This window comes from Anomaloglossus baeobatrachus, chromosome 3 (genome assembly GCF_048569485.1).
Source record: "Anomaloglossus baeobatrachus isolate aAnoBae1 chromosome 3, aAnoBae1.hap1, whole genome shotgun sequence".
In the NCBI taxonomy this organism is placed as follows: domain Eukaryota; kingdom Metazoa; phylum Chordata; class Amphibia; order Anura; family Aromobatidae; genus Anomaloglossus; species Anomaloglossus baeobatrachus.
The window spans coordinates 69,649,594-69,675,061 of NC_134355.1; the positions used below are offsets into that span (position 1 = coordinate 69,649,594).

Below are 25,468 nucleotides of genomic sequence, written 5' to 3' on the forward strand. Positions count from 1 at the left end.
TGGGTCAAATGGGCGTCTTCGTCCTTCGGTGCCTCCTTTTTCGGCGATCTTCGTCCTCCATCTTCTGAAGCTGCGGTGCTTGATGCGTCCGGCGTCATACACACTCGCCGGCATTCAGGTCCTTAGCAGGGCAGATCAAAGTATTGTAGTGCGCCTGCGCGGGATCGGCGTGTGTGTATGACGTAGATGCGTCATGCCCACAGGCTTCAGAAGGAGGACGAAGATGGTCAAAGAGGAGGTGCCGTCACCGAAGGATAAAGACGCCCATTTGAGCCACATCCACTGCAGCGACCGGTTTAGGTAAGTATTAGTGTTTTTTATGTTCTACCCAGCGGCCTGGCCTGTTAAATACAGTATGTTAGAATGCTATATATAAGACCCCACTGGTGGTGGCCGCAGTGTATAGGGCAAAAAATATGTGACAGATTCCCTTAATCAAGTATTCGGAATGCAGCAGTCATAATTACTGGAGTTGGAGACGCCATTCTAAGAAGGGATTTTCAAAGGGATTTTTTTTCCCCTGTTTTCAAGGGCTATTTATGTTTGCGACAAGGTCCGCTTTTTTCTTGCCATCTTTTTCTTATCGAAAGCATTGTCTCTGTGTCTTCTCTCTACACCAGTTGTAAAGCAAAGAGATAAAGAAAATGACGTTGGGTTACTTTAAAAACTTTTTTTTTTTCTACATTCTGTTGTAAGAGCTTTTTTGTTTTTGTAGTTTGCTTATTCAAATACTTACTTTTTTTTTTTTTTGGGTCTCAATTTTTGTCATTTTTATACTTATATTTTATTTCTACCAAGATCAATGAGATGGGGAGGAGAAAAATATGCAGATCTTTTCTTACCATTGTGGGTGGGGGGAAAAAAAAAAGTTTCACTAAAATTTTAAATTATGTTCTCTCTCTGCAGAATTTTTCATATATCAGGTTTTTTTTTTGTTTGTTATTTTTTATAGTAGGGTGAGGGCTAGAAACAATGGTTTGGATTAGCAATGGTCTTTTTTTTTTTTTTTTTCTTTTTCCCTTTTCATCTCCCTCATATTGCAGCCATAAGATTATTAACCACTTCTTTATTTGGGGTGGGGAGGGGAGAAGTGATGGAAGGGGGAAGTGGTTGAAGGTGAGCAGCCGCATTGATCAGTAGAGCTGGATTTACTGTCTTGTATAATGAGTAGGAGTTGTAAGTCTCATACGCCTTGGAATAGCAGAGTGAGTGTGCGGACAGCAGAGCTGAGCACATTGGACTAATAGCTGATTTGCAGAAAGCACCCAAGAACAGCAGAACTGGTTTGGTAAAGGGATTATCAGCAGGCACCAATGTATAGGCAACCTGCGTTCCCAACTCTATACTTTAAGGGAACCTGTCATCAGGTTTTTCCCTTAAAAGCTGCGGCCACCACCAGTGAGCCCTTATATACAGCGTTCCAGAATACTGTATATAGATGCCCAAACCGTTCTGTAGAACGTAAAAAACTCCTTTTATAATACTCACCTAGGGAGAAGCACACTCAGATGGGTGTTGATGGTCTCAGTCCGGTGCCTCCTCCATCTTGTGGGATCGCCGTCCACATGCCCAGCCCCATGTGAATGACACGTCCTGCGTCATTCACACAGAGGCTGCCATTGCACTCCTGCATAGGTGCACTTTGATCTGCCCGGCTGAGGGCAAATCAAAGAACTGTAGTACAGATGCAGGCGGTCTTTGACCTTTCCTCGTGCCTGGGCAGATCAAAGTGCACCTAACAGGAGTGCAATGGTGGCCTCTCTGTGAATGATGCAGGATGCGTCATACACATGGGGCTGGGCAGGAGGACGGCGATCGCACAAGATGGAGGAGGCGCCGGACCGAGACCAGCAACACCTATCGGACCAGACCACACCTTAGGTGAGTATTATAAAGGGTGTTTTTGACGTTGTACAGAGCGGCCTGGGCTCTTATATACAGTATTCTGGAATGCTGTATATAAGGGCTCACTGGTGGTGGCCACAACTCATAAGGGAAAATCCTGGTGACAGGTTCCCTTTAAAGGGGTTATCCAGCTTATTTTGACTTTTTTTTTTATTACTTCCCTATTGGGCTACATTGGGGCAGGTAAGTAGATAGAGACCATTTACTTGCCCTGCTGTCAGCCACTCTCCCCCGGCTCAGAGTGGTCATGTGACCGCTCCTGCCGCGATTTTGCTGCTTCCGGTCATTTCATGTCAACATGGGCAGGACCATGTTGACATGCAAATCTGTGAACAGCATGTCTCCTTCCTGCTGGGCTGTACAGTGCGTGGAGTCCCCGCCCCCTTCCCTGCACCCTCCCACACATTCCCCCGCACCCCGTACTCTCCCCACAACCTCCCCCTGCACTGCTGTGGGGTCCGTCACCTGGGGGAGGGGCCTGGCGGCGGCTGCCGTGGTGTCAGCGCCAGCACCGGCCCCCTGCTCAGGATCACACATTCAAATGTACCGGCATCACAGATGCCGATATATTTGAAAGCGCTGATGAGAGGGAGCGCAGCGCTGCTTCTCATCACTGTCCCGCTGTCTGTGCTTTCTTCAGCACAGCGGTGACGTCACTACTGTGCTGATATGTCCAGAGCACAGACAGCGTGCAAACGTGCAGGAGCGCCGAGGACGGGTGAGTATGTACTCCCTACATGTGTTCCCTATGGGGGTTGGGGGGGTCGGTACAGAGCGCAGTGTGTGCTGCGGTGCAGAGCCATGTGTGTGTGTGTGTGTGTGTGTGTGTGTGTGTGTGTGCGGTGCAGAGTCCGATGTGTGTGTGATGCAGAGCCATATGTGTGTGTGTGCAGTGCAGAGCCATATATGTGTGTGCGGTGCAGAGTCCGATGTGTGTGTGATGCAGAGCCCTATGTGGTGTGGGGTGCAGAGCCCGATGTGGGGCTGTTATTTGCAATGCTGTAGTGATAACAGGTCAGGTGCTGGGGCAGAATACTGACAGGGAATGTGTGTGCAGGGGGCGGGCAGAGGGCGAGGCTGGCAGGGGGAGGTGCTGGACACTGAGGCTGGGAGGTGTGGCACAGGAAGAGGTCAGTTTGCTGGAGCTGAATGTAAACAAAGAGTTGCAGAGAATAAAGTCATAGTTCAAGAGGAACAAAAGATAGAAAACAAAAAATAACAATGTAGGGGTGTTTTATATGACAATACAGGACAGATAAACTCAAAAATGTTTGTTAAGCTAATGTCGGACAACTCCTTTTAAGCATTGCAAAGCCACCTGAGCTATACATTGACGTCCTACCAGATGCTTTCATGGTTGCGTGCCAGATAACTAGAGTAACCTGACGAACATGGGGGCAAAGCGAGCTGGGTGTAGCTGAGGAAAGATGTGCCGATCGGTGCTTGAGCTGGGGACGGATGAGGAGCACATCTCTATGGAGAGTCGAGCAATCTGTGACAGCTGTCTCACCATTCCTGAAGCTGGTGACCCTGTAATGACGTTGTAAAACCTCACTGCTGAGCAATATGCCGGCATTTTAAGACTGTAGGCTGGCTGTAGATATTAAGAAGCTGGGTAAGGATTTTTATTTGCATATCCTCTCCCACCCAGAAAGTAAAAGATCTTGCATGTTGCCCCTTAGACAAGGCAGGTTCCTGTAAGCCGGTGTCAGGACATTGTCCTCTAGGGCAGCCGCCTCCACTATGGAGAGTGAATGTGCGTCCAGGAGCAGGGCTAATAATGCCCCAGAGACCCCGAGGCCCCTATTAAATTGCAAAACACTTTTTACATTTTTTAAAAATAGAAGTGTTTAGAAGTTATAAAAAATCTAAGAATATGGTTCCTAATTGCTGACCAATTCCTTGAGGTTCATCTACTTATCACAGTGATCAATGAAGAAGCATAGAGAAACCATGGAGGGGTCACCCTGTGGACCGTGGCGTGATCTAGGTACGTGTTTTGCAGGTAGAGGTCTGTGAGCCTTGGCAGCGGAACAAGCTTCACTTCACGTCCCAAGTTGTTTTTCTGGAAAACAGTTTCCACATTGACTACACAGGCGAGGCCATTCATTCTGCGCTCTCCGTGTTTATGCCAGTTGAGGCGTAATGTAGAGAATTAATTCCACGATGACTCAGATAGTAGGTGACTCACCACCTAGAACAGGGGATCACTTTTACATTTTTTTTTTCTTTTTTTTGGAGGGGGATTTTTGCTTCACGTTGTAGAAACCTTACTGTACATAATTGTATGTGACCTTTATTATCAAAGAAGAGCAGAAAGGCCATGTCCGGGGGGCGGGTGGAGGGGACTACTACTGTCAGTCTTGTAATGTGTGGGAGGCAGAAGTAGGTCAAAAGCCAGTTTGCTATATAGTATTAATCATTTCATCTTCCGTGACAGGTTTGTTATAGATGCCTGAAACTTTTCTTCAAAAATCTGCTGAAGGGACATTATAACATTTTACTGTCACCTGTGATGTCTAAGCAGATTTACTGCACATATTTTCAGCTTTGCTGCAGGCTGTAAATTGAGACACTCTACTTTACCAATCTGGTGTGTAACCTGTAAGGCTGACCCCTACTGGCCAATATGAGAAGTGCAGTACTAAATTAGTCACTTTCCAATCAAAATATAGTAAAGGAAAAAATATAAATAAATATATTGTGAGGTAGCAGCGTTGTTTGGGCAAAAACGTGAGGCAGCAGCGTGTTCACACCAACAGTCTATTTATTGTTGCAGCATAAATAGATCCAATTTCCCACTGTCAAAGTCTCTTCCGGATCACAGCCGGTGCATATAGACAAATTCTTTGCTTAAAAAAGTCTTGTTACCTTAGGACCCCGTTAACCGCAGGGATCTGTGTAAGGTTCTCCTAGGCTCACACTCTTGGCCTGTGTTCACTCCACACATAGCCAGCCCAGCTCACACAGCATGTGTTAGCTTCACCAAGCCTGGCTCTCAACTGAGACACACCCTGCTGTGCTCTGCATGATTTAAACGAAAATGCCGGACATGAGGATTGCTACAAAACCTGGACTGGGAGGAGGGATCTGTCTCCCTGTTACCCTTTGTGCTATACTCCCAGTAATAGCTATAGCAAACTCAGAGGGTTTCCAGACACATTCTGGGGGACACATAGCGGTCTTCAAATATTACCACTGTCACTGCCTCACATATCCCCCCCCCCTCAGTTCAAACGGGCGGGGTTGAACTTTTGCCAACATACAGGGACCTCTGGACAGGGCATCCACATTGCCCTGCAACCTACCAGCCCGGTGTTCCACAGAAAAGGGAAAGTTCTGCAAGGAGAGAAACCACCTGGTGACTCTAGCATTTCTCTCCTTAGCATTCCTCATCCAGACCAAAGGGGAGTGGTCTGTCACCAGGCGAAAGTGTCGCCCCAGCAGGTAGTAGCGTAGGGATTCCAGAGCCCATTTTATGGCCAGGCACTCCTTCTCCACTATGCTATAGTTCTTCTCTGCCGGGGTGAGTTTTCTACTCAAATAGGTGACCGGGTGTTCTTCTCCATCTACCTCCTGGGACAGAACTGCACCCAGACCCACCTCAGAGGCATCTGCCTGTACTATAAACTCCTTTTGAAAGTCAGGGTTGACAAGGACAGGCTGACCACATAGGACTACCTTTAGCACCTGAAAGGCTTCCTCTGCTTGTGTATTCCAGTGGACCATGACCGACTTCTTCCCTTTTAAAAGATCGGACAAAGGCGCCGACCTTCCAGCAAAATTGGGTATGAATCGTCGGTAATACCCCATTATACCCAGAAAGGCTCTTACCTGTTTTGTGGTAAGGGGACGAGGCCAGTTTTGAATGGCTTCGATTTTGTTTACTTGTGGCTTGATAACCCCTTGGCCTATCACATACCCCAAGTAACGGGCTTCTTTGAGACCCATAGCACATTTGCTTGGATTCGCCGTCAGACCAGCAGCTCTGAGCGAATCCACTACCGCTTGTACCTGAGATAAGTGGGTGCTCCAGTCACTGCTATAGATGATGATGATGTCATCCAAATATGCGGAGGCATATGGTTGATGGGGTTCTAACACTATGTCCATTAATCTCTGAAACGTGGCCGGAGCCCCATGTAAACCAAATGGCAAGACGACATAGTGATAGAGCCCCCCTGGCGTGACAAAAGCGGTCTTTTCTTTTGCCGCCTCTGTCAGCGGCACCTGCCAGTAACCTTTAGTGAGATCGAGAGTCGTGAAGTACTGGGTCCGTCCCAGTCTCTCTATCAGCTCGTCGACCCTGGGCATGGGATACATATCAAATTTCGAAACCTCATTTAACTTTCGGAAGTCATTACAGAATCTTAAAGAACCGTCTGGTTTCGGGATCAGCACAATGGGACTGGCCCATTCGCTCGTGGATTTTTCAATAACCCCTAGTTGGAGCATCTTTTTTACCTCCTCCGCAATGGCTTGCCTACGAGCCTCTGGTACCCGGTATGGCCTCAGGCGTACCCTTACTTGAGGCTCGGTGACAATATCATGGTGGATTACGGTTGTTCGGCCTGGTAGGCTTGAGAACACATCCGTATTCCGCTGCACTAACCTCCGAGACTCCCGTCTCTGCTGTTTTGAGAGAGAATCCCCTATCCTCACTCCCAATTCATCATCAGGGGACTCCTCCTTTGTTGTTGTCAAGGCACCTGAAAAGGTTAGGTCCAACGTTGCGTCAGCCACCATACATTCCCTGTCTTTCCATGCCTTCAGCAGGTTTACATGGTAGATTTGCTCTGGTTTTCTTCTACCTGGCTGATACACCTTATAGTTTACTTCCCCCACTTTCTCCCGGATCTCATAGGGACCTTGCCATTTGGCTAAGAACTTACTTTCTGCAGTAGGTATTAGGACTAAGACACAATCTCCCGGTTTAAAAGACCTGATGGAGGCCTTTCTATTATACTGAGTACTTTGGGCTGCCTGAGCATCCAGCAAATGCTCTTTAACAATGGCCATTATTGCCGTGATACGATCCTGCATACCCATAACGTATTCCACTGTGCTTTTGTGAGGGGTGGGCTCCTGTTCCCAAGTTTCCTTAACTATATCCAGCAGTCCCCGCGGATGTCTGCCATACAGTAACTCAAATGGCGAGAACCCGGTGGACGATTGTGGGACCTCGCGGATAGCGAACATTAAATAGGGCAATAACATGTCCCAATCTTTCCCCTCTTTGGAGACCCCCTTTTTCAACATAGCCTTTAGAGTTTTATTAAAACGTTCCACTAGAGCATCAGTCTGGGGATGGTACACTGACGTGCGTAGCTGCTTGATCTGGAGGAGTTTGCACAGTTCCTTTGTAATTTTAGACATAAAGGGAGTGCCCTGATCGGTCAGGATTTCTTTGGGTAACCCCACGCGACAGAACATAGCAAACAACTCCCGAGCAATAAGCCTCGCCGAGGTGTGACGTAGTGGAATGGCCTCCGGATAACGTGTCGCGTAATCCATCACTACCAGGATGTGCTGGTGACCACGGGCTGATTTTACAATGGGTCCGATCAGATCCATAGCAATCCGCTCAAAAGGCACCTCTATAATGGGTAAAGGTATCAGAGGACTACGGAAACGGTGCGTTGGTGCGGTCAACTGACAAACTGGGAAGGACTCACAGAACCTCTTAATTTCTGCGCCGACCCCTGGCCAGTAAAACCGCTGAAACATGCGTTCCCGCGTTTTCTCTTCACCTAGGTCTGACGGCGGTACGGCTGAGGGACCACCAACTGTTCCACTATTTCCCCCCGGATTGTATCAACCCGATAGAGCAACTCTCGCTTTAGAGCCATGTAGGGAGTTTCCAGCCTGGCACCAGGCCGCTGGGGTACCCCATCAATTACCTGTACATTTCCACGTCCAGGAGCCAATGTGGGGTCCCGGAGCTGTGCTGTTCCGAAATTATCTGGAGACACGTTCAACTCCGGGATTGCCTCGGGTGGCTCAACCTCTCCTGTCATTACCTCTAGGGGAAACCTGGCAGGGTTACACTCTGTCCCTATACTGGTGACCCCTACGGCAGGTATCCCTGAGTCGGGATCGTCCGGCTCAGGGCCTGGTTCAATCATACACCTCGGAGGGCTAGGTCGCCTCCCACATAATGTCCAGAACAGGGGCAAGTCTCTTCCCAAAATAACAGCATATGGAAGTCTTTTCATCACCCCCACTTCATGTTGAACCTCTCCACACGAGGTAGCAATGGTGACCCTTTCCATAGGGTATTCACGTAGGTCTCCATGAATACAAAGTACCCCTACTTTATGTCCCGTAGGGTTTTCCCCGAAGACCAAGGAGGCATGTACAAGAGTCACTACACTTCCTGAGTCCAACAAAGCCTCTGCTGTATAGCCATTAACACGTACTTTGCAGAGATGGGGCTCCTCCCCCATAGTAACAGTGCTTGCGGTACAAACAGTATGAGCATACATTGATACCCGGCGAGCGTACCGGCAGTCCATAGGTTCTGATGTGAGTGGGCACTGTGCCATCACATGCCCGAGCTGATGGCACCGCCAGCACATAACAGCAGAGGTGTCCCTGTTTCGGGTGTCTGACTTTGGGGAACCGGGACTCCGGCTGACCTTAGTCTGGGGTTTACTCTCTGCCAGGGCTGAAGACTGGGCAGCACCCGAGGAGGGACGGGAGTCTTTTACCAACTGTGAAGGGGGCGTATCCCTACGGAGTGCCCGCCGTGAAGCAGAGTCCCGGACCAACTCCTGGGTAGCTGTGTAGCGTTCCACCAAATTCACTAGCTGGTCTAGGGTACCGGGGTCCCCCTGTCCCACCCACCGTTGAATGGGGGCTGGCAAAGTCCGCACAAACCGTTCAATCACCACCCGCTCAATCATCTGTCCGGGGTTCAAGGTCTCCGGCTGCAGCCATTTTTTTACAAGGTCCAGTAAGACATGGGCCTGTGAGCGTGCAGGTTTTCCCTCCTCAAAGGACCACTGGTTCACTCGTTGGGCCCGGAGATAAGTGTTAACCCCCATTCGTGCAAGGATCTCACCTTTCAGTATGCCATAGTCCTTGGCATCCTCCGTGCTGAGATCCAGGTAGGCTTTTTGGGGTTCACCTACCAAGAACGGGGCCACGACATCAGTCCAACGGTCGGTAGACAATTTCTCTCGCTCAGCGGTCCTCTCAAACACGAAGAGAAAGGCTTCTGGGTCGTCCTCTGCACTCATCTTCGTAAGTGCCGCCCTTACTCTGTCCTGGGCCGCAGGAAGGACTGGATGACCTGGAGTTACCGCTGGGAGCGCTTCTCGCAGAGCAGAAAGCTGCTTAGTCAACAAGCTGTTTGTCTCCTGTTGCTGAACTAACGCCCGCTGGTGCTGAGCATTAGCTTGTTGCTGCTGTGCACTGGTTTGTGCAAAAACCTGCTGTAGTTGAGCAGTAGACTGGGCCAGCTGCTTTACAAGATCCTCCATAGTGGCTGCTGAGGTAAACTGTAACTTTGCAGGCTTGATCATAAACATGTGAAAACTGGGTTGTTGCCCCTAGCAACCAGGCTGCAACGCCTGCAGGCTTCGTGGACCCGCCGATCCACCGCAAACAGTCAGTAAAAAAAAAAAAATTTTTTTTTCCCGGGTAAGTACCTCTTAGGCCATTGCCCTTAGCAACCAGGCTGCCATGCCCGCATTCTCCACCATAATGTGAGGTAGCAGCGTTGTTTGGGCAAAAACGTGAGGCAGCAGCGTGTTCACACCAACAGTCTATTTATTGTTGCAGCATAAATAGATCCAATTTCCCACAGTCAAAGTCTCTTCCGGATCACAGCCGGTGCATATAGACAAATTCTTTGCATCAAAAAGTCTTGTTACCTTAGGACCCCGTTAACCGCAGGGATCTGTGTAAGGTTCTCCTAGACTCACACTCTTGGCCTGTGTTCACTCCACACAGAGCCAGCCCAGCTCACACTGCATGTGTTAGCTTCACCAAGCGTGGCTCTCAACTGAGACACACCCTGCTGTGCTCTGCATGATTTAAACGAAAATGCCGGACATGAGGATTGCTACAAAACCTGGACTGGGAGGAGGGATCTGTCTCCCTGTTACCCTTTGTGCTATACTCCCAGTAATAGCTATAGCAAACTCAGAGGGTTTCCAGACACATTCTGGGGGACACATAGCGGTCTTCAAATATTACCCCTGTCACTGCCTCACAATATGTACTAGCTGTAGTCCCCGACATTGCCCAGAATAGTAACTGTCTGTCCCACTCTCTCACTCTCCCGCTCTGTCTGTCTCTTTCCCTATCTCTCTCTCGCTATCACTCTTTCTTCTGTCTCTCTATCAGTCTCTCTCCCTGTCTGCCTTTCCCTCTGTCTGTCTCACTGTTTGTCTCTTTCTCTGACTTACTTTGTTTCTTTCCCTCTGTCTGCCGCTTTCCCTCTGTCTGCCGCTTTCCCTCTGTCTGCCGCTTTCCCTCTGTCTGCCGCTTTCCCTCTGTCTGCCGCTTTCCCTCTGTCTGCCGCTTTCCCTCTGTCTGCCGCTTTCCCTCTGTCTGCCGCTTTCCCTCTGTCTGCCGCCATCCCTCTGTCTGCCGCCATCCCTCTGTCTGCCGCCTTCCCTCTGTCTGCCGCCTTCCCTCTGTCTGCCGCCTTCCCTCTGTCTGCCGCCTTCCCTCTGTCTGCCGCCTTCCCTCTGTCTGCCGCCTTCCCTCTGTCTGCCGCCTTCCCTCTGTCTGCCGCCTTCCCTCTGTCTGCCGCCTTCCCTCTGTCTGCCGCCATCCCTCTGTCTGCCGCCATCCCTCTGTCTGCCGCCATCCCTCTGTCTGCCGCCATCCCTCTGTCTGCCGCCATCCCTCTGTCTGCCGCCATCCCTCTGTCTGCCGCCATCCCTCTGTCTGCCGCCATCCCTCTGTCTGCCGCCATCCCTCTGTCTGCCGCCATCCCTCTGTCTGCCGCCATCCCTCTGTCTGCCGCCTTCCCTCTGTCTGCCGCCTTCCCTCTGTCTGCCGCCTTCCCTCTGTCTGCCGCCTTCCCTCTGTCTGCCGCCTTCCCTCTGTCTGCCGCCTTCCCTCTGTCTGCCGCCTTCCCTCTGTCTGCCGCCTTCCCTCTGTCTGCCGCCTTCCCTCTGTCTGCCGCCTTCCCTCTGTCTGCCGCCTTCCCTCTGTCTGCCGCTGTCTCTATCATATCATATTACCTCACACATAAGCTTCTTATACTAAGAATGTCCTTTAGCAACCAATCTCACTTTCTATTAATGACCTGTACCTCCCAGCTCCATTGACTTTAATGCAAGCAGGTTTTTTTTTTTTTGCGTATAACTGTAAAGCGCGGGGTTAAATTTGCCCCTCAAAACATAGTCTATGACGTTCCCTGAGTTAAATGAGATGGCTGTGCAAGTTTGTGATTATAAATGCGACTATGCGGACTGCTTTAGCGGACATTTACACAGCATTGTGATATCACAATAAAATGTCAGGTTCATGACAACGGGGCACAGAAGAAGGGTATCCGATGTCTCAGTTTACTTTTATGCATTAAATCGTATCCGCGAACTAGTTAAAGGAGCTGATTAGGTTTGTTTAAAAATGTTGCAGTGTTTACTTTCTATAGCCTTTGTGTTGCACTGTTTCTCATTGGTTGCAGGATGAGTTAACTGAGACTCTGTTAGTGAGCTGATTATCAGTCAGAATTTGTAACTTTTTTTTTTTCTTATTCTTTTCCTGAACTCCTCCTTTTATTGACCACAAACTATATCATAGTTGACTGTGCAGAGAAGCAAAAAGCTCGTTAAAGTAAAATGAGGCAACATTTTTTGTTTTGATTTGAAACTCAACTGCAAAAATTAGTTTTTAGCAAAAAATAAATACATTTACGTTACAAAATTAAGTCCCCCCCCCCCCCCCTTTCCAATGTAATCAGGAAATTGCATTTTTTTTTTTTTTTTTAAAGGAAGTCAATTGTTCACACTTGAGAGCAGGAATTTGGGGTCGCCCGAAATATCGGGACCAGACTTGTTGGAGCGGGGCAGGTGAGTGCTAACGGTGCACTTGTAGCTTCTTCTGTATTAAGGGAGGCTGTGATCTGGCACGGCTATGGAAGTAATGTGGATCTATTTCAAGAAATCCAGGGTCTGTTCACACCACATTTAGGGTGAGAACGCACTTTGCGTTTTTTCCTGCGTTTCCGCAGCGTTTTGAGCTGCAGGCGTTTTCATGCAAAATGGCATGTGTTTTGGTTTTCCATTATAGTCAATGGTAAAAGCAGATTTCCTGTTTTTAAACGCTGCGTTTAATTTGCATATTTTGTGGCAAAAACCATGCGTTCAAAGAAGCAGCATGTAATTGTTTTTGCCATTTTGGGTGCGTTTTGCTAACATTGAAGTCAATGAGAAATGGCAAAAACCAAGATTCCAGCAAATTCCTGCGTTTTACCTGCTTTTCCAGTGCAAAAAACATGTGTTTTGGACTTCAAAATAATGATTTCATATGTCCCTTTACACACACACTTAGTCCGACAATTAAAAATAAGAATTTTAATAAATTATTGCTATTTTACCATTAAATATCATATTACCGCTAAAATTTCATTAAACTAATCTATTTTCATTATTTTTCACAAAAATATAGATTTGTTTCTTTTTTTCCAATTTTTTTCTCTGTTTGACTATTTAAACTTTATTTAGCAGTGTCTTGATGTTCAAAACGCATCTATCAAAACGCAGGTGGAAAAGCAGGTAAAAAGCGCTGAAAACGCATCTATCAAAAAGCAGGTGGAAAAGCAGGTAAAAAGCGCTGAAAACGCATCTAAAACACGGTAAATACGCATGCAGTTTCAGCGCTAAAGTTCAGAAAAAGGCAACTTTGGTCAAAACAATTAAGCCCAAAACGTGCGTTTAGAACTGCAAGTAGGAGAACGCAAAGTGCGTTCGCAGCCTTAGTATATGCAAAGAGGAGTGGAGCCAGCACTGCTTATGAGTGGCATGCAACAATGAAGAAATAAAAAGTGTAATATTCACAAATTCATTCCTACTGTAACAATTCAATGAGATTTTTTGCAAATGATTGATCAATGATTTGAGCCCCCCCTGCCCCGTCACGGCATTGAATTGTTACAGTAGGAATGAATTTGTGAATATTACACTTTTTATTTTTTCAATGTTGCGTGCCACTCATAAGCAGTGCTGGCTCCCCTCCTTTTGCGTTTAGCTGGTCGGTGGTTGACCGCCACCATGCCGTGCACGCCCAGTGTGGTTTGCAAATTCCTTCTGTTGCCATCAAAATTTACGTTGGTGCCTGTTCACACACAGCCACCACCCCTTGTTCCACAGGCATCATTATTTAAGCACCACCTCCTTGAGGCTGTTCCGCCCTCATCCATGTTTGCTGGTCTGGCACTGTGGGGGCCAGTCCTGACATTGTGCTGGTGTGTGTGGTTCTGCCACACACACACTGGCACCTTGGCTGCCCTTTTACTCGCAGTTGTCAGTCCTTGCAGCATGGGAGCGGTTCTGACATTTCTCAGGTAGGTGGTGTTCTTATACGGTCCTGCGCATTACACGAGACCTTAGGGTACATATATAAATAATAAATATAGTGTAGGGACCCCCCTCTAGAGATTTGCTGTGACGGGGCAGGGGGGGCTCAAATCATTGATCAATTATTTGCAAAAAATCTCATTGAATTGTTACAGTAGGAATGAATTTGTGAATATTACACTTTTTATTTTTTCATTGTTGCATGCCATTCATAAGCAGTGCTGGCTCCCCTCCTTTTTTACATTTAGTATATACTCTCACATATGCTAAACGGGTCCCTATGGGGACTGTGTGGCCCAATTTTTACCAGTGTGGAACTTTGCTCCTGACTCGACCTATTGTAAGATATTAGCCCCGACAGCGTACTGTCCACTTGTGATATTATCGCTGAACAATGCATTTTTACTTGGAATCATCCATTTTTGCAGTTTCTTTTTTTCCCATTGGAAAAGCTCTCCTGCCATTAAACGCTAAGAAATACATTAGCCGAATTGTGGCCATTACAGACGGCTCACACAAGAAACCCATTAATGAGTTTTTTACAGTCCTGTTATTTTAGCTAAATGATGAATATTTAATAGGCTGCTTAATTTTATAAGTTGTTTTTTGTGCAAAATATGATACTATTAACAGAACTGTTAAATGGCAAAAAGAGTCTAGAAGTGTAAAGTATGCAGAGATTTCTCCAGAAGGAACATGATCGTTCTCTATTCCAGAGCCGGAAACACCACGACCCAGACCACTTATAGATAGAACTGCTCAGGGGTTAATACCCCTCATCAGTACAAAGTACAAAACAAGGTGGTGGACCCCAGGAACCCCCATAATATATATAAAATTTAGTCCAAACCAAATGTTTGGACACACCTCCTCATTCAAAGAGTTTTCTTTATTTTCATGACTCTAAAAATTATAGGTTCACATTGAAGGCATGAAAACTATGAATTAAAACATGTGGAATGAAATACTTAGTGTGAAACAACTGAAAATATGTCTTATATTCTAGATTCTTCAAAGTAGCCACCTTTTGCTTTGTTTACTGCTTTGCACACTCTTGGCATTCTCTTGATGAGCTTCAAGAGGTAGTCACCGGAAATGGTTTTCCAACCGTTTTGAAGGAGTTCCCAGAGATACTTGGCACTTGTTGGCCCTTTTGCCTTCACTGTGCGGTCCAGCTCACCCCAAACCATCTCGATTGGGTTCAGGTCTGGTGACTGTGGAGACCAGGTCATCTGGCGTAGCACCCCATCACTCTCCTTCTTAGTCAAATAGCCCTTACACAGCCTGGAGGTGTGTTTGGGGTCATTGTCCTGTTGAAAAATAAATGATTGTCTAAACGCAAACAGGATGGAATAGCACATCGCTGCAAGATGCTGTGGTAGCCATGCTGGTTTAGTATGCCGTCAATTTTGAATAAATCCCCAACAGTGTCACCAGGAAAGCACCCCCACACCATCACACCTCCTCCTCCATGCTTCACGGTGGGAACCAGCCATGTAGAGTCCATCCGTTCACCTTTTCTACAAAGACACGGTGGTTAGATCCAAAGATCTCAAATTTGGACTCATCAGACCAAAGCACAGATTTCCACTGGTCTAATGTCCATTCCTATGTTCTTTATCCCAAACAAGTCTCTTCTGCTTGTTGTCTGTCCTTAGCAGTGGTTTCCTAGCAGCTATTTTACCATGAAGGCTGCTGCACAAAGTCTCCTCTTAACAGTTGTTCTAGAGATGAGAAGGTGTGTCCAAACTTTTGGTCTGTACTGTAATATATATATAAAAAAAATAATTTATTTAGCATTGACCTATAGACATGTTAATAATATGTAAAGGAGAAAAATGGAGACAAAATTTTCAAGACTTCTTGCTTTTATTCAGTATTGGGTATGAACACCACATACACACTTACTGTACATGCTGAATGCACTTGTACTTGCTAATCATCAACATCCGCTGCTGGCATGGAGTGTCAACGTGTCCAAAGAGCCAGATGTCAACACGACAACACCAGGCAACATGTTGCTCGTGTTATTGTGAATAGCCTCTGTGGCCTAAATGTACTACCATGGTCTGGGGCATCTCTGGACTTGTCTCCCATCGAGCACATTTGGGAGATTATACGGTAATTATTGGGAGCTGCCAGCAGCGGATCTTGATGATTCCTGTGCCCAAGTACATTCATCATGGCAGAACAATTCTCAGAGAACCATTTAATAACCTCATTGATGCAGATTGCGCTCATACTCCATACTGTATAATTTGAGATGTTTTGAAAAATATTAGGCTGCTTTCACACTACGTTTTTTTAACATGCGTCATGAACGTTTGTTTAACACAAAAACTCATCCAGTGCAAATGCGTTTTCATTTCAATGCATTTTCAATGGACTCGCGTAAACATGTGTTCACCTGCGTTTGCGTGCGTTATAGTGAGAATCCAGCGACTTGCAGTTTTTTTACTTTTTTCAAAAACGCTACTTGTAGCGTTTTTGAGCTGCGTCCAAATACTGTTTTTCACTGGATCCTGACTATACTGCGCGCAAACGCATGTGAACGGTGGCATGCTGATAGACAGGATCCTGCTTGCTCTATTGAGCATGCCCAGAAACCAGCCTGGTGTGATCAGTCTCTCTCTCTCTCCCCCTCCCTCTCTCCTCCTCCCTCCCTCCCTCCTCTCTCCACCGCCTGAGAGCGGCGGACGCTCGTAACCAAGGTAAATATCGGGTAACCAAGCAATGCGCTTCGCTTAGTTACCCGATGTTTACCTTGGTTACGTGTGCAGGGAGCAGGCAGCCCGGCTCCTAGCAGCTGCAGACGCTCGTAACAAAGGTAAATATCGGGTATCCAAGCAAAGCACTTTGCTTAGTTACCTGATGTTTACCTTGGTTACGAGCCTCCACAGCTGTCAGATGCCGGCTCCCAGTCTGTCACATTCAGTTCCCCTCACTCCCGATCACATGACTACAATGCTCGCCCATAAACTTCAAGTGACCGGATCCTGCAAAATAACACATGCGTTTGCATGCGTTTTTCTTTGTAAAAACAGGATCCACTTTTACAGCAAAAAAAACGTTCATGAGCCATGTTAAAAAATGTAGTGTGAAAGCAGCCTTACTGTAAAGAGGTTGTCCACTTCTTGGACATTGATGGCCTGTCCTTAGGATACGTCTTCAATGTCTGATCGGCCGACACCCGGTACCCTGCACCCCCGAGACTACAACGACTGTGACAGTCATTTTTACTTTTGTGCAACGATTGATAGAAACGGTACAAACTTGAAGCTAATGGAAGGCGATGCCGGCCGGCAGTAAGCAAGGAGAGTGTTCCTTCAAACGACAGACCTGACGTCTCGTACTCTCGGGATCGGTCTCCTGGCTGATGGTTTGGCGCTACTACTGGATCAGTTTCTTCAGGTGCATTTGGACTAGCCGACCTGCGATAGTACGATCGTTCCGTGTGCATAGGCCGCCTTTGTTCTCTGCAGCACGTGTCTTGTTTGCACAGGACGATGTGCTGCTGAAGACTATTTTTAAGCGGGAGTGTTACTTGTTCGTTAGATGATTAGCGACCTGTTTACACTGAGTATCTAAGACGAGCATTCCCATGTATTAAGACATGCCTGAAAATCCTAATTAGAAAGAAATGGCTACTGAGCATTTTTACATAACTATAAAATATGTAGTAATGAGTTATAAAAGTATAGTTGGAAAATGAGAAAAATGTGAAATCCCTAAAATAAAAAGTTAAGGCTTTTATACATTTCTATTGAAAAATGTTTAAACCTAATCTCCTCTAATATTTTAAAAGATAGTCGTCAATGTATCGTTGATTTTTTTGTTTGTTTGTTCGTTTAAGCAACCATCTATGCACATATAAAAAAGTAATAGATTGGCTATGACCTTATTGATTTTGTATGGTCCTTCTCCAATCCAGGGCTTTGTGTAGAGAGGGGGAGGAGGCGAGTTGTGACATAACCTATGTAAGATGATAGATTTTGTTTAATCTACTATATATAAAGGTGTTACCGGTCATTGTAATCCTGTAATGTTAATGAGACTGCAAAAAAGTTATTGGTACACAACAGGACATAGCAGGCTACAGGATTTTTAATTTTTGTTTAGATGTTGTGAGTGACCAGAATCCATTTTGTTCCCATAATGTCCAACTTGTCTTATAACTGATGTCATAGGGCTCGGCTAAGGCCCCTTTTACACATCCGTTTTGTGCCTTCAGTCACAATCCGTCGAATTTTGAAAAAAAAAAAACAGATCCGGCGACTGATGCCGCTGTATCCGTTTTTTTTCTTCTCAACTTGTATTAGTGACGGATTGCAGCAGATGGCCTCACGTTTCATCTGTCGTTCGACAGATCAGTTGAAAATTGTTTGTCCGTCAGACGGAGACAACGGACAAAGTAACGTTTTTTGTCTAAGTCGAAAAAACGGAGAGCGCCGTCCGTCGTTTGGTAGAATGGAAGCCAATGGGCGCAGGAAGCATTGCAATTTGTCAAATGAATAAAGATGAAGGCTGCACATCCAATAATTTGATTATGGTATAATGCTACAAGCATTCTGACAATTATAATAAAAAATGCAATTTGCTAACTGAAGAGTGAACATGTGAATAATGATATGCATACCTGCCAAGACTATTAGGAAAAAAGAGATATTTAACAATCGCATCGATCAATGTAACAGAGCCCCAATACCTCGCCAAGGTATATCGCTATATTGGAGTCCCTAGCTCTGTGACCCTAAAGCCTGCTTTATACCTTTCAATTCTGCATACGATATCGTATGCGATCGTAACCGCACCCATCGTATGTGCGACACGTTTAATTTGTTGACCGTGTCGCACAAACGATTAATTGCCGTCACACATACTTACCCTTCCATACGACCTCGATGTGGGCGGCGATCATCCACTTCCTAGAGTGGGAGGGACGTTCGGCGTCACAGCGACAGCAGCCGGCCAATAAAAGCGGAAGGGCGGAGATGAGCGCGATGTAAATATCCCGCCCACCTCCTTCCTTCCGCATTGCCGGCGGGAGATGCGGGACGCAGGTAAGGTCTGTTCATCGTTCCTGGGGTGTCACACACTGCGATGTGTGCTGCCTCGGGAACATTGAACAACCCGACATGCAATTTTTAGGTTTTGAACGACGTGCGTGCGATGAACAGTTTTACGTTCAATCGCACGTAGCTGTCACATGCTACAACACCACTAACTATGCCGGATGTGCATCACTTACGACGTGACCCCGCCGACACATCGTTAGATTTGTTGTAGCGTGTAAAGCCCGCTTACTCTGTGTTATCTCATTGCAATTAAAAACTGCTGTGTGTGTGGAGAGGGGTAACCAAGAACTTGCTTATATAGGAGATGGAAGAAAACATGGCCAAAAGGGGTGGAGCTGTGTGCACATTCAGAAAAAAAAACTTCATACTACTAAACATGGCCCCTTTTGGGCATGTTTTTTCCCATCTCCTATATAAGCAAGTCCTTGGTTACCCCTCTCCACACACACAGCAGTTTTTAATTGCAATAAGATGACACAGAGTTAGGGTCAAAGAGCTAGGGACCCCAATACAGAGATATACCTTGGCGAGGTTTTGGGGCTCAGTTACATTGATTAATGTGATTGCTAAATATCTCTTTTTTCCTTATAGTCTTGGCAGGTATGCATTTCATTATTCACATGTTCAGTTTTCAGTTAGCAAATTGCATTTTCATTACAATTGCCAGAATGCTTGTAGCATTATACCATTATCAAATTATTGGATGTGCAGCCTTCATCTTTATTATGTATTTTTTGTCTTGCACTCTGTATACATATATACATATTGGTGCTCACTTCAGTTATCCTTTTAGTAATCTGTCAAATGACGAACTCCATTTTTTTAAACTGAGCATGCTCCAATTATTATTTAACCCCCAGGTAGTTGGATCCAACGCATCAGTTTTGCCACAATCTGCGACGGATCCGTCGAGAAAACGGATTGTGACTGACGACAAAACACTGATGTGTGAATGGGCCTTACAATGATGGGCGCGGAAGTTTGACATTTCTGTTCACGCCCCTATTGTTCTTATTGGTTTATAGTTCAGAGGGACAAGGCCTTTGTTTGTGACGTTTATATAAACTGATCACTTGTACTAGTAAAGGAGAATTCTTTAAGTACACCATACTAAGGCTATGTGCCCACGGGAGCTCGCACCTGCTGATATATCCACAGGTACGGCCGCAGGTTTCCCGCAGCTATTCATGGAATCCGCAGCTATTTAATAGCTGCGGTAGTACAGCGAAATAGCTGCGGTAAACCTGCGAACATTCCTGCGGCTTACCTGCGGACGTCCCAGCCTCTATCTCCATAGTGGAGGGCCGAGGTTTCCGCAGAAATAATTGACATGCAGTTACATGCGGCTGCGGGACATCTGCAGCATATGCCGCAGCCACAGATACCGCAGCATGGACACAGACACTCCCCATGTCCCATAGGATAACATGGGGAGTGTCTGTGCCTGCTGAAACCTGCGGATCTATCTGGAAAATCCTGAAAATCCACGGATTTTCCGCGGATAAATCCGCAGGTTCAATCTCCCGTGGGCACATAGACTAAAGGCCGCTTTACACGCTGCGATATCGGTACCGATATCGCTAGCGTGGGTACCCGCCCCCATCTGTTGTGCGACACGGGCAAATCGCTGCCCGTGCCGCACAATATCGCCCAGACCTGTCACACTACTTACCCGCCCGGCGACGTCGCTGTGACCGGCGAACCGCCTTCTTTCTAAGGGGGCAGTCCGTGCGGCGTCATAGCAACATAACAGCCACGTCACTGAACCGCCGCCCAATAGAAGCGGAGGGGCGGAGATGAGCGGGACAAACATCCCGCCCACCTCCTTCCTTCGCATTGCGGCCGGAATGCAGGTAAGGAGAGCTTTCTTGTTCCTGTGGTGTCACACGGAGCGATGTGTGCTGCCGCAGGAACGAGGAACAACTTCGTTACTGCTGCAGTAACGATATTTGAGAATGGACCCCCATGTCACCGATGAGCGATTTTGCACGTTTTTGCGACGATGCAAAATCGCTCATAGGTGTCACACGCAACGGCCGGATGTGCGTCACCAATTCCGTGACCCCAACGACTTCGCATTAGCGATATCGTAGCATGTAAAGCCCCCTTTAGTGTGTGTCGTATTGATTTCCTGAGCGCTCGTAAAACAAATCTTATTTATTTGCAGTTCAAGAGGCATATGAGTGTATTTCGCCAATATTCATATGGAAATTTGGGGAAAATTGAAAATCAATTGTCTTAAAAAGATTTTAATATAAAAACTTTATTTTAAACCATGTCAAAACTAGCTGTTTATTTTCAAATATTAAATGGTCACGCACATATCGATAAGCCCTAATTCACACAGATTGAATGTTTTAGATTGCAGGACGTATAAATGAATGTAAAAGTAAATCTGATCCATGTCTAGTCAACAATTGTCCCAACCCTTACGTTGTGTATTCACAAACACAAGTGCTTTGGAGGAAGCCAACGTAAACCTGCAGGACGCAAGTGCACAAGGAGCCTCTTAATATATTAGCCAGCTATTGATGCTGACCCAGGAGTTGCCTCAATTCAGCAAACATCGCTGCCGTCCACCATGGTTTGCTTAAGCTTTGATGTCCTCTACCAGTGAATAATACCACCCATGATCTGGCAGCCGTCCCAGGATCCGGAATTCTCCAATCCAACACCTCCCCTGAGCTAAAAAATACCAGTAATCCTGCGCTGGCCGGGCCCCAAAATTACACTTTACTCTTAAAAACCTGGTATTATACCATCATAGTGATTGATATTTCAGATGAAATGGGTTTCATTGTATTATTACATTATCTTGTTGCGATTTTAGTTGTATGTAATAAGCTATTAAATAATGAGAACACAAAATATAAAATCCCTCAATTAAAAATTGATAGCTCCGCATTGTCGCCCCTCCTCCATACTCAGCGTTACATCCTCTGCCGGTCAGCAGCTGTCTGGTGGGATCAGGGGGGAGTCTATTGAGCACTGCAGCCAATCAGCAGGTGCTGATCAGCTGCAGCGTTCACATGTTTCTGATGGGTGTTCATACAAGCCTGAGTATATAGGAGTGGTGCTGGTTTGGACGAGAGTATGATTTATTTATTTTTTTTTCACCTCCATGAGCCCACGAAAACAAATCTGACTGACAGCGAGGCTTTAGTATTTAATCTGACCGCAGCATGGTGTAGGGGCAGAGACACTGATTCCATTGACTACACTTTTTGGGCTGCTCGCTATAGTTTCAATACACAGTGATCCCTCACCTATCGCGTGAGTTACGTTCTTGAGACACCCCCCCCCCCCCCCGCGATAGGTGAAAATCCGAGAAGTAACAGTTATATTTACTTTATTATTTACCCGTATTTTTTGGATTAAAAGACACACTTTTCCTCCCAAACGTTTGAGAAGAAAATGAGGGGTGAGTCTTTACAAGTCGAATGTAGTTTACCATGGGGTAGTGGAGAATGATAACCGGAGGCAGGGACAATGCTGCGGCCTAGGAACTATGCGCTGCTGCGGTGAGGAAGGCGCCATCCTGAAAATGTCGGCTGTGCGGGCTTCAAATAATGGTGCCCGGAGTCAACGTGTGCACAGATTGAAGCTCTCGGCTCAAAATCTGGCTTGCGCTCGCGCTGCTTCCAGCTTACTGCTCTCCCAGCAGCGGACTTGTGGAAAGTGACATGTGCACAGGTGAGATCTTGGCTCATCATTAAGCCGAAAGCTCAATCCGCGCACATGCCGACTACTTTGAATCCCGTACCGCTGACCATTTCTAGATGTTGTCTACCTCACAGCTCCTGTAGGAAGCATCTGGGACACCTCCCACGCCGCCCGCAGCATTGCCCTACTCCACCACTGCCCCTGCCTCCTGTGACCCCCACTTCACCACCACTGCCGCCACTCCCCCCACCCGGTAAGAAACCATAAGACCATATTTATTATTTTTTTTATTTTGTTCTCTAAATTTGGGGTTCATCTTTCAATCCTGTGCATCTTTTATAAAACAAAAATTACATTTGTTCTTTAAAAACCAACGATACGGTGAAGCCACAATAAGTGAACCGTGATATAGAAAGGGTTGACTGTAACCACTGCTTTATCAGCAGGAGATTATCACTGGAGGACTAGTTGTCTCTTGCCGTGTAGTCCTCTTGCTCTGTATAACCCCGTCCCCCACCACTGGCAACTTTCTGCCTATGTACAGAAACCTGGAAATGGTGTGGACAGGATTATACACAGGTCATCATACAGAGAAGTTGTAAGCCTGCAGGAGAGAAAACAGTGATTTTATCAAAACTGCATCAACCACACAGTGCGAGGCACATAGCTGGAATCATGGTGTGTCCTTCTCTTAGATTATGTAGTAAAAACATTGTGACAGATTCCCTTTAGTATTGTGTTGTTCAATACTTTCCAGCCCCTTTTTTTTTTTTTTTTCTATTTAAATATTTTCGGACTAAATTCTATGCTAAAAAGGAAATCTTAAAACCATGTTGCATCTTATATTTTTGACTATTTTGGTTCAGTTCCCTTGAATTGCACAGTAGCCAGAGAAATAATAATAGTGTGATTTTCTCCTGTGAGTTGCCCCAGGCCTGACTTGAAAGATTAAAATGTAAAGTTGAGTTAATATTTATTTAAGTTCTGATTTTGACCTTGAGAGTCTTGTTTTCAGGCTCCGGTAATGAAGAACACCACAGTATTACTTTTGTGCGGATGTTTGACCTGAAGCATGAAATGTTCTGTGACTTCATTGTGTCCCGGTGCTGAGCAGAGCTTTGCACAGACTTCACTGTAAGACGGCCAACCCAGATACCCAGGAAGGCTGAGGAGGAGCTCGCACCGCGACCATGCGTGTTCTCTATATAGGACCTCAGGTTTTTAGTCGTTCGTCTATTACCCATATGGCTATGTGCGCACTAGAAATGTGAAGTTTCTCAAGAAAATTTCTTGAGAAACTTCTGGGAGTGAAAGATTTCCGGACCTCCGGAAAAAATCCGCACCAAATCCGCATGCGGATTTGCCACGGATTACCCGCGGAATAGCCGCGATTTTGTCGCGATTTTCCCACGGGTGGTTCCCTGCGGATTTTGCAGGCTGTGCCGCCGAAATCCGCAGGGTACCTGCGGAAATAATGGACATGTTCATTTTCTCAACAAATTTTCTCGAGAAATTCTTCTCAAGGAAATTTCTTGAGAAAAATCCGCACCAGTGCGCACAGCTATTTTTTTTTTCATAGAATTTGCTGGGAAATGTCTGCACAAAGATTGCAGACATTTCTCAAGAAATTTCCGCGGCAAATCCGCAGGTAAATCCGCGGGTAAAACGGTCTAGTGCGCACAGAGCCTAAAGATCGCTTCTCTCTGCCAAGTATAAGATTCCGTGTGGAACTTGAATATTACATTTTTTTTCTTTTACCCAAATTAGATATCCCCCCCCTCCCATACCAACAAGTTGCTTGTGTATTTTCCAATGTCAATGCCGTCCCCCGCAGGTCCTCCATGCCGTCCCCCGCAGGTCCCCCGCGCCGTCCACCGCAGGTCCCCCGCGCTCCATTGCACTGTTTCCCAGGCTTCCCTGCCAGCCGGAAGCAATAGGTATAACCGGATGTTATGTGCATGCAATCTGATTTGTATATGTGTGTTCAACCGTTCCACCGCAGTCCCTTGATGTGTTCCTCCCATTTAGTGTCGGGTGTATGATTGCTGCGTCTTCTTTTTTCTTTCTTCTCTCTTTTGGGGGTGTCTGCTTGCTATAATGAAGTGTCCTGCAGTATTCTTTTTAGCTGCATTGACACTCATTATTGAACCGCAACTAGAGCTTCTTTTCGAGATACGGCTCATAGGTAAGCCTTACTTCGAAAAGGCTGAAAACTTTTGCTTAGGGCTTATTTTTGGTGTAGGGCTTATTTTTGTGGGAACCCGGGGGGGGGGGGGGGGAGGGGTGTGTGTAATAATAAATACATTTTATAAATTTTATATATAATTACACACAGTACAGAACAAAAGTTTGGACACACCTTCTCATTCAAAGAGTTTTCTTTATTTTCATGACACTAAAAATTGTAGATTCACATTGAAGGCATCAAAACTAAGAATTAACACATGTGGAATGAAATACTTAGTGTGAAACAACTGAAAATATGTCTTATATTCTAGGTTCTTCAAAGTAGCCACCTTTTGCTTTGATTACTGCTTTGCACACTCTTGGCATTCCCTTGATGAGCTTCAAGAGGTAGTCACTGGAAATGGTTTTCCAACAGTTTTGAAGGAGTTCCCAGAGATGCTTAGCACTTGTTGGCCCTTTTGCCTTCACTCTGCGGTCCAGCTCACTCCAAACCATCTCGATTGGGTTCAGGTCTGGTGACTGTGGCCAGGTCATCTGGCGTAGCACCCCATCACTCCTTCTTAGTCAAATAGCATTTACACAGCCTGGAGGTGTGTTTGGGGTCATTGTCCTGTTGAAAAATAAATGATGGTCCAACTAAACGCAAACCAGATGGAATAGCACTCCGCTGCAAGATGCTGTGGTAGGCATGCTGGTTTAGTATGCCTTCAATTTTTAATAAATCCCCAACAGTGTCACCAGCAAAGCACCCCCACACCATCACACCTCCTCCTCCATGCTTCACGGTGGGAACCAGGCATGTAGAGTCCATCCGTTCACCTTTTCTACAAAGACACGGTGGTTGGATCCAAAGATCTCAAATTTGGACTCATCAGACCAAAGCACAGATTTCCACTGGTCTGATGTCAATTCCTTGTGTTCTTTAGCCCAAACAAGTCTCTTCTGCTTGTTGCCTGTCCTTAGCAGTGGTTTCCTAGCAGCTATTTTACCATGAAGGCCTGCTGCACAAAGTCTCCTCTTAATAGTAGTTCTAGAGATGAGAAGGTGTGTCCAAACTTTTGGTCTGTAGTGTGTGTGTGTGTGTATATGTATGTATGT

The 25,468-nt window shown here is 46.2% G+C and overlaps 1 protein-coding gene across 2 annotated transcripts in view; it reads left to right on the forward strand.

Annotated features, from left to right (window-relative positions):
- The window catches only part of COMMD1 (copper metabolism domain containing 1), a 143,316-nt gene that overhangs the window by 53,617 nt on the left and 64,231 nt on the right, over window positions 1-25,468 (forward strand). The window contains exon 3 of one of the 2 annotated variants that reach the window (XM_075338043.1): window positions 11,861-11,939. The exons of the other annotated variant lie outside the window; for it this stretch is intronic. Within the exon in view, the coding sequence (XP_075194158.1) occupies window positions 11,861-11,939 (79 nt within the window). The remainder of the gene's footprint in view (window positions 1-11,860; window positions 11,940-25,468) is intronic. 2 annotated transcript variants of the gene reach the window in all.